The 16,522-nt window shown below is 34.4% G+C and overlaps 1 protein-coding gene across 1 annotated transcript; it reads right to left on the bottom strand.

The window, feature by feature from the left end:
- Positions 1-7,375: 7,375 nt before the first annotated feature.
- Positions 7,376-13,030, bottom strand: LOC104891111 (hypothetical protein). Its single transcript, XM_010676759.4, has 5 exons — positions 12,706-13,030; positions 12,554-12,602; positions 11,827-11,889; positions 11,670-11,734; positions 7,376-7,821 (listed from the first exon to the last, which is right to left on the bottom strand). The coding sequence occupies exons 1-5, from the start codon at positions 12,814-12,816 to the stop codon at positions 7,690-7,692; spliced, it is 420 nt and encodes a 139-aa protein (XP_010675061.1). The 5' UTR covers positions 12,817-13,030; the 3' UTR covers positions 7,376-7,689.
- Between the last annotated feature and the right edge of the window lie 3,492 nt (positions 13,031-16,522).

The raw sequence follows: 16,522 nt of genomic DNA, 5'->3' as shown, positions 1-16,522 counted from the left end.
ATTTTCGCGCAAGGGGTGGGGGAGTCGACGAAGAACGAAGAGAGGGTGGGGGATTCTGACGGAGAATGAAGAGGGGTGGGGGATTCCGGCGAAGAAGGAAGAGAGGGTGTAGGAGTCCGACGAAGAGGGGGTGGGGGATTCCGACGGAGAACGAAGGGGGGGTGAGGGCGGGTAACAAATTGGCGGTGGAGGTGGAGTAGGGGCTGGGGTATGGTGGAGGGGGTGGGGGCTGCCAAGGAGTTAAGGTTAGGGTAAGGGGAAGGGTTAGATTAGGGTTAAAAACAGGTTCGAATTAGGGATTAGGGGTTAATGATGGCAATATTGTAATAACATTAACGGCAACCTAACGGAAGTTAGAAAAAGGGTATTTGGTGAACGTTTTCGAAAACTCAAGGGTATATGGTGCATTTTTGAAACATTGAGCGTATTTGGTGAATTTTTCAATTTGTCAAGGGTATTTGGTGAAAAAACCCTTAAATTTATGATGTGAGGACTACATCTCATATGAAAGAATCTACCCCTTAAGATTAGAGACTCTTCACTAAATCGTGGTGTTAAAACATCCATCATAACATCATTTGTAGTGCAATTACCAACAACCACAGAGGATAATTTTTCACCAATACTATACATATTTAACATGTCCAATAAAACTTGAGCAAGTGTGTCCTTTGTGTGTGGAAAAGGCACATAAGCAAACCTATATTATTAGGAGAATACAGAAAAATTACTAATAGGAGCAACATTAACAACATTACCAGCATAATAAGTGCCATAATAGCAGTAACCGTACCATAACAGCAGCAAAACACAGCAGGCCAACAACATATTAACAACAAATAAAATAACACCATATTAAGAACTTTTTACCTCAAAGTTTTGTTGCATAAAACCCAATACTGATCTATGTAATGCGCGGTTACATCCATGTAACCTTTCTTCTGATTTAATGCAGTCCACATATCAGTTGTGATTGCAATTTTGGACTCACTATTTTCATGCACCTTTTTCCACCCCGCTTTCTCACATGTGAACATCTTCATTATATCAGTTCTTAAAGTTGGTCGTGAAATGATTTGAAGCTTGGATTTAGGCTACTCACAAATCTCCTAAAGCCTACATGGTCCACTATAGCCAAAGGATACTCAAGCATAATGACCATGTTCGCTAACTCTTTCCTTGACACTTCTTGGTTGAAGTTGGTTGCATTCACACTACATGTACCATCAGAATTTCGGCTAATATTCAACAAATTTTGGCGTATATCCACTTTAAAATTCTTCTTAGAGCACATGAGGTTCAAATGATCCTTAACGTGAGAAGTACCATTGACGCTATTAGCTGACAATATCTTATCGCAGTGGATACACTTTACCTTTTTTCTCATCAAGTGTTAGTTTTTCAAAATGATCCCCCACAGGAGATGTGAGTTTTCTGCTTTTGCGAAAGGCTGCAGATTGACGACCAAGCTCACCCTCATTTTCTTCAATACCGTGAGATGCTTCTTGTGCAGAGAACTTTTTCCTAGACCTGGAGTACTGAGAAGGGATCAATGGTTGACGGGAAGGAGGAGCAGGTGGTTGCATATGCATTTCATTGCAAACTTGAGAAGGAGACGGATAAACTGTAGAAGGAGTTGAGCGAGGAAATGAAAATTCATATCCAGATTCATCACTTTCCATTCCCTAAATAAATCAACAAATTCACCATATGTACAGTATTACATCTTGATAAATAAAAGAAATTGCAAATTGATATAACATTCCAAGCCAAAACAACATTCTAATTTCTAACATCATGCTCTTAAAATGAAATCACTACCAAACAAAATTCATCAATCAAACTCAAAATTCACTACCGTCTCTATGTGTCTGATTCTATATGTTAGAGGTTTATAAAGCTGTCCTAGAAAGTTAGAGAATATGAATTTCAAAAGGCACATCAACAAGCCAACATCATATTATTTTTAGCTAATATTTCAGTATACATGATATATGATTATTTCTTGTTAATTCATAACATCATTTTTTTCCTTTGATTCTTTCAGGTGTGGGTTTTGCAAAACACTTGCTCTAAAGGTACTTTTTATATATTCTTTTTCCAATATAATAGTATTACCTCAATGAAAGGCTTAGACTTCATTTAGTTTGATTCGTAAAATTAAAACACAACAGCAAGCCAACATCCATTCATTTAATCAACACAAGCAGTCTAAAATTACACTCGATGTTGAGTGAAATTCGTTGAGAATCATCTTAAATTTGTTGTTGAGTGAAATCCGACGATTCTCTAAAGGTAAAATGTTGATATTACATGCCAACATCCGATGATTCTCGACGAATTTCAGAAATTATTCATTCATTTAATCGACCAAACAAAAGTCATCAATTGACAAAGTGAATTCTTAAAAAAAAATTAAATTAAATGACAAAGTAAATTAAGAAAATTTTAATTTACTTACCTAGCTTCTTTTTCCGGTGACTTAGGCATTTTCCGGCGAGGAAGAACTAAAGAGGGAGACCGAAGAATGTAGATGTTGGCTGGGGAAGAGGGATAGTGAATCAAGTTAGGGTTTTGGCCTTTGGGGGAGATTATTACCAGCTTATAATTTTTAGGCCATGGCCTACGGGCTTTGTAATTTGTTAAAGTACATATTTTATTTATTAAAAATGGATGATGGGTCGGGTGATAAAACGTTGATGGGTCGGGTGATGGTTGAACAAATTCACCTGAACCCGACCCGGATCCATCACCTGGTTATCCATCAACCGCTTTTCATCCATTTATCTCGGGTTTTCACCCGTTTTTTAAACGTGGGTGAACGGGTCGTCCACTGGATATTTTCCATCCCTAGTGGGGACGTTTGTGTTGGATGATGGCGGATTGTTTGAGTTGGGAGACGCAGAGGTGGGGCGTCATTTATGTCGAGCGATGAGCTCCTATTGAGCTCATCGGCGTCGCACAAGAAGGAGTCTTTCACCGGCATTGCACGAGAAGGAGGAGTCTCGGGAAAAGGTGGGTGAGGAGTCACACAAGAAGAGGTATGATGAAGATAATGAAAGCAATTTTTCTTTTATTTCGAGTAAGTGAAGAAAAAACAAAAACAACTAAATTTATTGAAGTAACTAAGTCAAAAGTACTTGCAACTAGACGAGATGAACTATCCAACTAAAGAATATGAAAAACATAGGAGTAACAATTTTGGGAGGAAGAGGAAGACTATTCCTCCTTTTTTGTTACTTAAGATCAAAGATAGACAAAGATAAAGATATCTTTGTTTTAAAAGTAATTTGGTTTTGGCTTAGTTGAACCCTAATTACAGAGGGATAACTATGTCCTACTAGGTAAAACTTTTTTCTTTATAATTTCCCTTTCGAGAAAATATTAAAACACTATTTTATTTTGACCCTTTAAAATACGTAACTCACCTAGAAATATAATAAAATAGTTGAAATTTACGGAGTATTACAAGTTACTGAATTTTTTTTTATGAGTCCATGTTCATATTTTTATCTCAAACTCCAAGTGAATGTGCGAGACAAAAGCAACTACTTTCTTCGAAAGATTGTAAGACACACATGACTTGGTGGGGAAAAAGGAAGACACGTGTTTGGTGGGATATGCATTAATTATATTGAATGCTTTTATTTCTTGCACTGATTTTTTCTTTTAGCAATAGATTAAACATCACTTTTTGTTTTGAAAATAAAATTAATTCATTAATTTAAAGTCATACGACATATAGAATAGAAGTCAAAACTAACAAATACATATCAAAATAAAAAGTGCAATTCTAATATGACAAAACCATGAACGTTGAGTAGATCTAACACTTCCAAAAACCATCGTCTTTCACATTGTTGCATGATGCAGCCTTCTACAAGAGGGTCTATCGATATTTTGTAGTTTTGAAATAAAACTGGATTAATTCAAGTGATTATAAATGAAGTAATGATATTTGTTGTAACTCCGTCCAAATTTCGATCAACAAATCAAAATATCGAATCACATAAAAACCAAAAATAATGTCCCTAGAGTCCCACATAGAGAGAGATAAAACCCAATATATGGTTAGATACAACAATTATATGGATAGAAAAACTCACCATTTAAGAGAGACTGAAATTTATTAGAAACAATGACATAAAAGATAGTAACAAAAGGAAAGGAAAAAAGGGGCTTACCACTACCTAGAAGGGTGGTGGTAGCCCTTGGGTTGAAAATTATGATTTTAGGAAAGAGGAGATAGGAGGCAGATAAGATTAAACTGCACTTTGTTGTATAGTAATTTACAACGAGTAATTTTTTTCTAAATTTTCTTCAAAATAAACAGTATTTTTTATATATATAGTTCAAAAAATCTGCTTTAATGGTTGGAAAAATAGTTAGGTTGCATGTATAGGCCAGTATGCACGAGATGATCATTGAAATCTCACAATAATGGTTGAAGTGGTCGCCTCAGTGGACCTCTAGATATGTCATGCGTTTTTTGGTGTGGCTAGTTCAAACAACGAACTTAATTTATGTCTTAAGCAGATCAAACTTGTTTCAAGAAAGCTTACAAGTAGTTGCTCCAGATGTTCATTTTACCATTAATGGTAGTGAGTACAACATAGGGTACTATCTTAATTATGATATTTGTCCTGAATTGGCTATATTTGCCAAAAGTTTCCCACACCCTCAGGATACCAAAAGACTTTGTTTTAAACATAAGCATGACAATGCAAGAAAAGATGTGGAGAGAGCATTTTGATTACTTCAAGCTCATTTAACAATAATTCGTGGACCAACATGGTGTTGGCATAAAAGTAAACTCCACAATATTATGGAAGTGTACATTATATTTCATAATATGGTTGTTAAATATGACAGATACACATACTCGCGATACTTTTCGACAATGATTTTTCATCACGTGTTGGAGGGAACGTCCAACAAGGGCATGCTCAAGATTTTCAAACATATATTGCAAGAAATGTAGCCATTCAGGATAGACAATGTATCATCATCTCAAGACAGGTCTTGTTTAGGAAATTTTGGTACATTTTGGAAGTATGAAACTTTAATCAATCACCTTATAGCCATCTTGCATATCAATTTGTTATTTATGTGTTGTTTGATTTTCGAATTTCGGTATGTTGTTTATTTTATTTCCTTTTTATAATCATTTTGTTAAATTGATAATCTTTTAGCCTTTTTTTTTTTTAATCTTTATGTAGTTCCAAAGCTACTTCTAAAATGTTGATGATTATATTACGTTCATTTTTTTTTTGTATATAACGTTTTTAGAATTTTGATTCAAACATTTGTTTTTAATTACTCAATGAAAATTGTATATAATGTAATCTTAGTGTAACTTACAATATGCGGGAATTATATACAAAATGAAATATAAAAGATGATGAAATATGGGACCTATCTAAACAATAGTAGCACTTGGCTAACCAATATGGAGTTCGCAGCTAAAAGTGAAGTTAGCTAAGGAAATCTAGGTGGCATCTTTAGCAATTATCATTTTGCTTAACCATTGGAGATGCTCTAAGCACCTTCAATATTGGATAATGTCCATAGATTTATAATATTGCCTAAAAAGACGAGAGAGTTAAATGCGAAGGCTCCTTCCTTAATGATGCAACACGATCTTAAAACCTAAAAATTGACAAAAATAAGCCAACCTTTGGCCTATCTTCCACAAATAAGCCAACTTTTTGAAATTCCAGAAATAAGCTAACCTTTGCATCATTTTAGCCAAATTTAGGTCAGATGACTTGTGACCGGTTGTATAGGTAATAATTTTGTTTTATTTCTTTAGTTTTCTCTTTATTCTCATTTTTTACTCTTTATTTTTCTCTCTCCTCTCATTCAATCTTCTGCTTCCTCTCTCCTCTCTCCTCATCACCCACCGGACCTCCACACACCGGATCGCCACTCATCGGATGTCCACTTCCAAAGAGGACCTCCTTTCTCTCTCCCTTCGATCTCCTTTCTTTCTCTCCTTCGAAATTTGCTTACGTTGGTTTAAAGGGGGTGGTGTTTGGTTCGGGATGGGGGGTTTCACGGCGAGTGTTTTGGGTGGTTTCACGGCAGGGTTTTGGGTAATTTGATGGTCGGAGTTGTTTTGGGGTTTTGAGTGGTTTCACGGGTGGGGTTGTGGGTGGTTTGTGTTGGGGGTAGTTTCGGGGTTTTGTGGCTAGGTTAAGGTGCAGCTGGGCTTAGGGTGATGGTGTGGCTGGGTTCGGTGGTTTGTAGTGGTGGTGTGGCTGGGTTCGGTGGTTTGTAGTGGTGGTGTCGGGTTCAACGGGTTTGTGGTTGTGTCGGGTTTAGAGGGTTTGTGTGTCAGGGTTGGTTAGGGGTTTTGGGTTTGGTGAGGTGGGGTGGGGTGTTCGGTTGTGGGTGGATGTGGATGGTCTAGGGGTGTTGGGTTTAGTGGGGTTGTTCGGTGGTGGGTGCGTGGGTTTTGGGTGGTGGTGACTGGTTGTGCGATGGGTGTGGTTGGGGCAGTGGTTTGGTGTGGCAGTACGTTGGGGTGGCGGTTAGGGTGGTGGGGTGGCAGCTAGGGTGGCGGTTGGGGTGGTGGCTGGTGGCTGGTGTGGGGTGGCAGTTGTGGTGGTGTTCATGGTGAATATGTGTAGAGGGGGTAGTTAAGGTTTTTGTTTATTTTTAAAGTTTTAATTATTAATCAAATTAGGTATAAAATACTGATTAAATAGTGATTATAATTGAATTAGGTTTAATTATAATTAAGATTAATAAAATAATGATTAAATAGTGATTAACTTGCTGTAACCTGTGTTAGCAGGTAAATGAAAACCTCTAACCTAAATTTGGCTAAAATGATGCAAAGGTTAGCTTATTTCTGGAATTTCAAAATGTTGGCTTATTTGTGGAAGATGGGCCAAAGGTTGGCTTATTTTTGTCAATTTTTCCTAAAGATTATAAGTTTTGATCTTTTTCTTCAATATCCTTAGTATGAACTCTCTTGATTAATGATTTTATCACTATAATCTTTTAATGTTTTTGCTTTAATTCTTTGATTTTTTTTTAAAAATATTGGTAAGGAGAAGTGCCATATTAGGCCAAACCCCGCACATGTTAATCCGACTCTACTACATAGATAAGGCTCTTTGGGAGTGGGGGAGAAGGTAAAGGAATTCCACTCCCCAAAATACTTCTAGCGGGTTTTGAACGCACAACCTTGAATTTATGAGATATAAAACTTACCACTATATCAAAACTACTTGGTGCTTCAGTTTTTTGATTGAGAATAGTGACGTATGTATATATTCATCTAGAATGAAGCTATAATGGAAAGAAAAGTAAGGACACTAGAGTCTAGAGAGACAAAAATATCATAAAATTGAATATTTTTTTTAGCTCCTATTTCAACCATTTCTCCATCATTAGTCATCATTGGTGACTAGTACAATTTCCCAAAATAAGAATAAGAAAGGTAAAAAAAAGAAAAGCAAATTGAATACATAAGCTTCAACTAGGAAGCAACCAATAGACATTGCTTGCATAAACCCATTTTTTTTTTCTCCAAAAACGTGGTTTACTTGTCCTAATTGGCACATATATTATCCTAACATATAGATTTTATTTTATAATTAATAATACCTTCAGTAAAAGTAATGGTAACTTATAATTGTTCAAACTAGAGCAATGGTTGAGAAAGTTTTAGTACTTGGACTATTTTTCCGATTCTTTTTTCTCATCTGAAGTGGCATGAGTTGGGATGTCATGATTCTTGTCGTTGTTGTTGGTACTCGTGGGAGACATCAAAGAGTCAAATTTTTCAGTCTTTTCCAACACTATTTCAATCTGGCAAACAGATCACGAAGATAAGCATCTGGTTAACTCAATAGTACAAAGGAAAACCATTAGTAGTGAAGGTAACACATACTTCTTGTTCCTTTCAATAATTACTGTTAAGTTTAGGTAAATATTAAAAGATAAATAATAAAAATGTGTATGCTATTTAGTAGATAGTAATGAAAAACTAAAAGTATTTGATTAAAAAAGAAAGACAAAGGTTATGTTTGGGAACATAAGATAAAATAGAGTTGAAACTGATAAAGTAGTTGAAAGGAGCTAAATTAATAAGATAGCTGAAAATTTCAGCACCTTAATTAGAAATGCTATATTTGATATCAACTCAATTTCAGTCAATTTTGAGCTTATATTTTATTTAATCTCTTACCCACAAACACGACTAAAATTGATGGGCACCTCAAGTCACATCTACATCGTTTACAGTGCGTTCTTTTCCTCTAATAAAAAAAGTGAATGGCTAATTAGAGCTCATCAGATTGAACCAAGGTACTAAACCCCATGGAGTGGTAGCTGCTAGATATAGGAAATTAGTTCTGAGTTTCTCACACGAATGATGACTTAATCTCCTTCTACGTTTCCAAAAAAATCACTTACCTAACCTCTTAGAAAGATCCGATAGATATCTCAAACCTTATACCCCTATCATAATGGTAGAGTAAGCGGTAGCCACAAAGCGAAAATGACATAATTAAGTTAGTTCAAATAAATTAAAGAAAAGATAACATACCCTAAAATTGAACCCACATTTATTTTTCCTCCAAAATCCATTGAAGTCCCTTACTAAATCGACCAAGTTTTTATGTTGCAAGCGATGTGTATAATTATATGCATTTATAATTTTGTCAAATTTCACTAAATTATAGCATTTTGAAAAGCATGTATAGTTAATGAAAATAGCTTGATTTAAACCCGTTTTTCTTTAGATATGTAACTGCTTGTAGGCCCGGGCAAAGCCCTGAAAATTTATTGTTTTTATTATTAATATTTTACTCTAAAATGATATTACCAAATATCATTTGATTTAGTGGTTAAGACTTTAATATATAAACTTGAAGTCATGGGATCTTTTGTTGTGCATGGATCATATGTATTAAGCATTTACTCTTTTTTTTGTTGTACATGCATTGTTTTAAGCATTTACTCTTTTTTAGTTGTACATGGATCACATGTAGTACACCTTTTAACATATTAGTATAGATTGTTGAATTGGAATCTTAATTTCACTAACTTTCTTTATTTTCCAAATAGTATTTGATTAGTACAATCCTCTTTGAGGAATATTGGTGTAACACCCCTAGGTATGCAGTAGTCCACTAATACATATATTGTTCTCTTTGGGTCCTAACCCGCAAGGATTTGCTTTGGTGAAAAACCGAAATCCTACCCAAAAGGCCTCTACTAGGTTAAGGTGTCCACCTCTATATAAAGAATGATTTGTTCTCCTCAACTTTCACTGTGAGAAAGCCAAAATCTTAGCCACCTATTTTTCAGGTGCCTAAGAACTTGGCTATCCCATATTAGAAGTTGAGTAGAACGAAGCCTTGTTTATACAATGGTGGAGACCTCAACCTAGTAGAGGCATTTTGGGTAGGATTTCGATTTCGCACCAAAACAAATCTTTGCGGGTTAGGGCTCAAGAGAACAATATCTACTAGTGGGCTCTTGCACACCTAGGGGTGTTACAATTGTATTACTTACACTAGTGAACAAAACCTTGTCTGTCACTTAGTAACAGATGCGGTTTTTACAAAACCGCATCAGAAAATCAATTAAAAAAATGGAAAGGAAAGCTGGGAGGAAAATCTGATGCGGTCCACTTATCGACCACATCAGATTAAAAATCTGGTGCGGTTTTTTTGAAAATCTGATGCGGTTCGTATGACCGCATTAGATTTTCTTATTTTTCTTAAAATAAACCAGAACCTCTTGTCCCAGTCCGCTCGTGGCCATTAAATACCTTCATAACCCCAACCCATTTCCTTCATTCTCGCATAACCCACGACGCTCCCTCTCACTCAACCCTCAACCCTAATCCCTCCTTTCTCTCCTCACCCAACACTCAACCCTAATCCCTCCTCTCTCTCCTCTTCAGGTCTACTCTTCCCTCCTCCCTCTCAAACCCACGACACCATCAACGAACATCACAGCAACGCACCAACTTCATCGCCTTCTCGTCGAATTCATCGTTGAAAGGAAAAACTACGAACATCGAATTCATCGTTGAATTCAAGACGAATCCTCATCGTTGTCTTCACGAGTCTTCTCGCCGTTGATTTCTCGATTGAAGTGAAGGTTTTTTTTCGTTTTTGTCATCGAGGTTGTTAGCAGATCTGAGAATTGAGTTTTTTTTTCTTTTTTTTCTTATTTAAGTTTTATTTGTAATTTTAGACCTATTTGTTATTTCTTTGTAATTAGATTCGGTTTTAATAGTTTATACTATAGTTTTGTTGTTGTGTACTAATTGTGTAATTAATTTTAGTTTTATTTGTAATCAGATATAGGTTTATTTCGTTGACAAAATGATAATTTTGGTTTGTTTTATGTGTATTTTCTACGTTATTTCGTTGGTTTATGATAATTGTGTAATTTTGTTTGTTTATTTCATATGACGAATTTGCTAGAATTTTGTTTCGTTTGTTTATGACGAGCTTCTTTTTTGGATTTATGTTGGACTTACTAATGCGGTTCTTAAGAAAAACCACACCAGTTAACAAAAGTAACTACTGCGGTTTTTCTTAAGAACCGCATCAGTAAATCATTTACTAATTCGGTTTTGGACCGGATCAGTAAATAATTTGGATCTGTTGCGAGATCATTTGATGCGGACCAAAACCGCTTCAGTAAGCCCGATTTTGACGGCATTAGATGGATTTTTTTCACTTGTGTTATTTTTAATCTACTATTCTAAGATATTATCTAGTGAGATATTTTTTGATGCTAACCTAGAGGCCCCATCCAATGCATTACTTTTTAACTAGTCTTCTTTACACGTGATGCGTGCATGGGTTATTTTGGCGATTATTATTAAATTTCATTTAAATGTAATTTTGAAGAATGTAATTTACAATCATAATTGGTTCTAATTAAATATCATGGGGTGTAAATACAAAATATAAATATTATTTGATGAAGAAGTTGTTTTCGTGGTATTTTTATCACTTGTTAATGGACGTTGATATTGTTATTGCATTTCAAAGTTTAGGTAAAATTAAAATTTTATGCCTTTGATTTTGTTATTGATTTGAAAACTGCTTTACTTATGTTAATTTGTTCTTCAATCATGAACTTTTTCTTTCACGACACATATTTTTATGAATGTTTATTTAGCTACTTTGAACTTCTTTTGATATACATATTTTAAATTAGGAAGGGCAATGGTTGAGGAAAATCTCATAATCTTAATAGGTAAGTATTTTTATTGAATGAAGGGTTAAAAAGTCTTTTCAAAGGGGGACATCATAGCTCCCCCTTGGCTTATATAATAGAGATATGCACACTTTGTACCTTGACGCTCTTCACATATTTTGCTTTGACCGTTTTTTGCGATTTATACATGACTAACATATCCATATATCTTGTTAGATATTTTTCTAAATATATTTTTCGAATATCAACCTTGTATAATTTTTACTTCTTCGTAAGAATAATATTAATAGTTAAAGTACACATTCACACAAATAAAAGAGCCTAATTTAGCGACAAAGGAAGTATTTAGCGACAAAGGAAGTATGATACATAAACCTAATCAACGTAATATTTTACTCCACTCACTTTATGTTCAAGGACGTAGCAATATTCCGATTTAGAGACCAGAGAAGGAAAAAGAAAATGGTTACCTTTGCTTTCTGTACCGTTCGACCTTTGTTTTCATCTTTCATTCCAATGGTAGACGTGCAAACCTCTATGTCAAAATGATAAAACGATAAATGTTCAATTGAAATTAAGAAAGATCGCAATAAATGGATGAGATGATAGATAAAGGAAGTGCATTACTCTTTTGAAACGCAAATCCATTGTTCTTTAATATTTCAGCAATGGTGACAACTGTTGTGATAGCTGTGATCTCAAATCCACAAAATGGAACAATATTATTGTCAATTCGAATCTAAGTAGGAAGTATAAGAAAATATCCTTAAAACAACAATTTTCTTGTGGGTTTTTCTTTTTTACTTCTTTAAGTGTAAAGAAACTTTTACTATGTTTTTCTCTTCGATTTACTCCCTCCGTCCCAATTTAGTTGCTACATTTTGACGGTAGGCGTTATTCACGTCATAACCTTGACTATCTTTTACTCTATATACATAAGAAAATATATAATTATGTTGGATCTTGTTTGATTCGTCCCAATTTGTATTTTTCAAATATATAATTTTTGTAATTTTTTCATATATGTAACTCAAGATATTGGTATTTGAAGTTGCATCTCGTAAACTGTGATAAAGCAAATGTAGCAATTAAATTGGGAAAGAGGAAGTATTTGCAATTTAACCCATCTTATGATCAATAATATGTAGTGTAGCATTGTGAGTAGAATTATAATCATATCCTTGAAAACAAATTTACATTCTTTCAAACCAAACAAAAGAAGAAGAGAATACCATTAATTCCTCTCTAAGCCAAATACACTCAAATTAATGGACTATATGATGAACTTATTGTTTTAGAAAAAAGATTCAAGGGGAGAAAATAATGGATTTTTTATTTGGTTGGAAGAACATACCCATGCCCAATGCTGAAAGCTCAACCTCATTGTGTTGTTGTATGTACCTCTGCATCATTGACCCACAACAAACATAAGGTAACTTTGACAATTACAAACTATATTATATATGTTGAAAAAAATGATTAAAAAGCTTTAAAAAAATTCTTAACCTTTGCAAGATTAACATAGAAAAATAGAGGTTTTTTGGTATTTGATACTTGAATCCTGTTCTTCTTTGTGGGTGAAAGGGGAGTTACAACAGCCACTGTTGCTGAAGCCATTTTTTCCCCTCCTTTTACCTTTCTTGTTTTAATCTCTTGCTAATTCTTTCTTTTGCTACTCAAAATTTGGGGAAAAAGAATCTCTAATAATTCAACTTGATTATGGTAGAAAAAGAAATTGGAAAATAAGTCATAGTTAAATTCTATTACAATTTGTTAAGGATTGGTTTGCAAAAAAAGGCGGGAGCATAAGCTCCTTTTCCTAGTAGTAATCTACCAAGTGTTCGGTTAATAGTAGTTAACTTTTTTTGTTTATTTTAAGGGTGATTAAATAATTAGTAGTATTATCTAAAAGTTCGATTTATTGGTGTTTAAGGAAATTTTTCTATATATTACTTTTGTTGTTCTTTTAAGAAAAGAAAGCCAATTTTGATGTGAGCTTAGGAGATGTTTGGACAGATATATTACTCACTAAAATGACAATTTAGTAATGCATATAATAATCTAAGCATTTTAATTATATATACACATATGTGTTTGGATCCTCTAGAGTTTTAGGAAAACTTTACGAGGTAGAGTTTAAGCAATATCAACCATTAAATAAAAAAAACAATGGCTCATATACACACTATCAATTTTTAATATTCCTCTTGATCTTACAATTTTTTTTTTTAATCAAAACCAATTATATTCTCATTCTGACTTACCACTTTTTCTCCCGAAAGATATTCAAACCAAGTACTCTTTGGCTATAACAGTACAATCACCATACACACAGGTGTACCATGTACATGGTAAATCGAATGCTATTTTTTTGCTCATTTGGTGCTCTACCTTTTTGTATATTTTGCTCATTTATTTGGAAGATTTCAGATGAGGTAGAGCAAAAATAAAATATCCTTGGTGTACCATCTCACAATAAAATGGGGCATATTATTAGAATGGTAACCTTTATATTATACATTATTGCTTTATAAAATTTATGGTAGTATTTCGATTTCGCAAATGGGGATTAAAGAAATTAGGTTAATTAATATTTTCAATAAAAAAAAGAAAATAATGGCAAACCTTTGAAATACCTAAGTAGTGAATAAAAGACACAAATTAACAAACCTCACTATAACTTAGGATAAAAAATATTTTAGAATTGATAAGTACAAACTATAAAATAATGTGTTAGATCATACGCTAGACATAATTTTTTTTTTTTTTTTTTTTTTTTGACGAGTGAAAACTATCATTTACTTAATCGTGGATAAAATATTATTTTTTATGTGGGTTCAACATCAAATGAAAATTCTTCTATCCCCCCTAGTTTGAGTCCAAAGTGGGCATAAATCTGGGCGTCCCCTTTCTCGGTTAGTGTCGAGTTTATCACACACGGATGTTGGTGGTTGTCCGGCTATCCACATCCCCTAGTGTGTGTTAGAAATACGTTCAATTTGTTTAGTTTGTGGGCGTTAGCATGGGTTTTGTGTCTGCTGCACTAAGCTTCTTGATGCTTGTGTTATTGCTGGAGGTCATTTTTATTTTGATGTTGGATCTGCTTCAAGTGCTTGGTCAGTATGTGTGTGGCAAAAGATTTCACGGTTGGGGTCTGCTTTGTCCGACTTTGAAAATTAGACGTTTTCGCTTGGTAATGATTTCATCAATCATTGCCTTGAAAAAACCAAATCTGAAGACGGCTTCCCAATTTGTTAATTGGGTATATAGCGCGTTCACACAACTGAGCTTCTCATCAATGGAGAAGTCTCATATACCCGTCCCAAAGGGTATTGAGTCACACGAAAATGTGACTGTACTCTTCCAGGAAACCTGGCTTTACAATCCCATGTAGCAGAAAGTAAATGGGATTGGTCCTTCGTTCGTGAAATTAGCATTCCCTTCCCCTACCACTCGCCAAAGTTCTGGCGCCCTTCATCTACCAGCAGAAGAATTCTAATACAATTACCTATCAAGTCGGCCCTCCAGATTCTGCAGTTTCATCCTTCATCAAATTTTGTATGTTTGTGTAATAGTTATGTAGGAGCATGAGTCGCTCAATTTAGCATTAGGATGTACTTCTTTTTTTATTAATGCAAATTCCCCCATTGTCAAAAAAAAGAAAAGAAAAGAAAATTCTTGTATCCAAACTCTTAAACCCTCAAAAAATGTGCTTAATTGAGATAGCTTATGTGCTACTATATTGCCGCTCCTCCTTACTTGAGAAAAAGAAATAAAACTACAAGATCTACCTAGATACAAGTAGGGCTGTGCATTATCGGATATCGGATCCGAAATTTCGGATCGCCAAAAATCCGATCCGAAACATTAATTTCACTTGATCCACCCATTGGCCCACTGCTTAATTGATTATAAGTTATAATCCATGAACAATTGGACAGTGGGCAGCCCATGTCCCCATTTAAATTACATTATTTACACATGTATGGCAAAGAAAATAATACACTAATAATGCTCACACATGAAGGAAAATAATCAACTAATGATCAAATTTTACAATAATCTGCAGACAAGTGACAAATTTTTTTTCAAGTAGGACGAATCTGCAATTCTGCACTGTAGTCTGAAGAAGAGAGAACAAAAAAAAATGGAAAAATCTGCACACAAAAAATTTTGAAGAATCTCCAGTTCTCACAAAATCTTGATTATGTCTTGACCCGTGCAAGAAAAAAAAAAAAAAAGGAGAGAGAGATGAGAACTTACCCGCAGTCCGTTCCATTTTAGTCACCGGCACCGGCATGCGGCAGCCGTGAAGTGAAGAGAGATAACTAGGGTCTCGGGTTTTCAAACATTCATGTCTACTGCTAGTCTGCTATTACTTATTGGGCTATTGGACTACAATTTGTGTGCAACCCATCTGAAATTTACAAAATTTGAAATTTCGGGTTTTCGGATATCCGACATGTCAAAAAATCCAATCCGTATCCAATCCGAAAACCCGATAATTTTTTCGGGTATCCGATCCGAAATATCCGAAAATTAAAAATCGGATCGGATATCCGAAAAATCGGGTCGGGTCAATGGATAACCAGATCTGATCGTTTGGATCGGATTTTTTTGCACAACCTTAGATACAAGATATCTTGAATAATACTCTCAAAAGTAATAGGCGTATCTTGAATAATACTCTCAAAAGTTGTAGGCTCAAATCTTTTGTTGTGTAAACGATGATAGACTATTGTTATCATTTTCAAGGATATAATCTTCAGTCTAACATCAATGGCAATGGCGAAAGCTTCTCTTACTGCCATCGCTTCCACAATTTCAATTTTAATGTTCCATTCCAACTAACTCTATTATTGAGAGCCGAAATCAAAGTTCTTATTTTCTGTTGAGCAATAGTTTAAGTAAGTCTTGAATGGGACCCTCTAAAGCTTGATCCAAATAAACGAATTTTTTTTCTTTGTCTTCGAGCTATATATCTTCGTTTAACTCTATTCATTGAATAAATGAAACTTTGATGAATAACTAATTGATTTTATTTCTTTGAGTTATTCTTTTTTTCCCGATCTATTAATAACAAAACGGATTTTTTCAATGTATAAAGTAAAAATTCCAATGGATTTTGCTACTATAACCTTCCCAACCACTATTTTTTGTCTTTTTTTCGATACGCTTTGAAACAAGACAAATTAATATAGATAATTAAGGAAATAGTGGGTTCCTTCATTTCTATGGTTACTTTTTAAACGGTCAGGCCCTCTCTATACACCGAAGCCCCTTATTTCATTTTTGGAATTTTATTGATAACTTATACATTTCA

Source organism: Beta vulgaris, chromosome 4, assembly GCF_026745355.1.
Source record: "Beta vulgaris subsp. vulgaris cultivar EL10 chromosome 4, EL10.2, whole genome shotgun sequence".
Taxonomy (NCBI): Eukaryota; Viridiplantae; Streptophyta; class Magnoliopsida; order Caryophyllales; family Amaranthaceae; genus Beta; species Beta vulgaris.
This window is presented reverse-complemented; position numbering and strand designations above follow the sequence as displayed.

Coding starts and splice junctions, on each gene's coding strand:
- LOC104891111 (XM_010676759.4), bottom strand. CDS start 12,816: ATGGCTTCAGCAACAGTGGCTGTTGTAACTCCCCTTTCACCCACAAAG. Junction 11,890..12,553: donor GCTTTCAGCATTGGGCATGG/GTATGTTCTTCC, acceptor TTGAGATCACAG/CTATCACAACAGTTGTCACC. Junction 7,822..11,669: donor GAACGGTACAGAAAGCAAAG/GTAACCATTTTC, acceptor TCTGTTTGCCAG/ATTGAAATAGTGTTGGAAAA.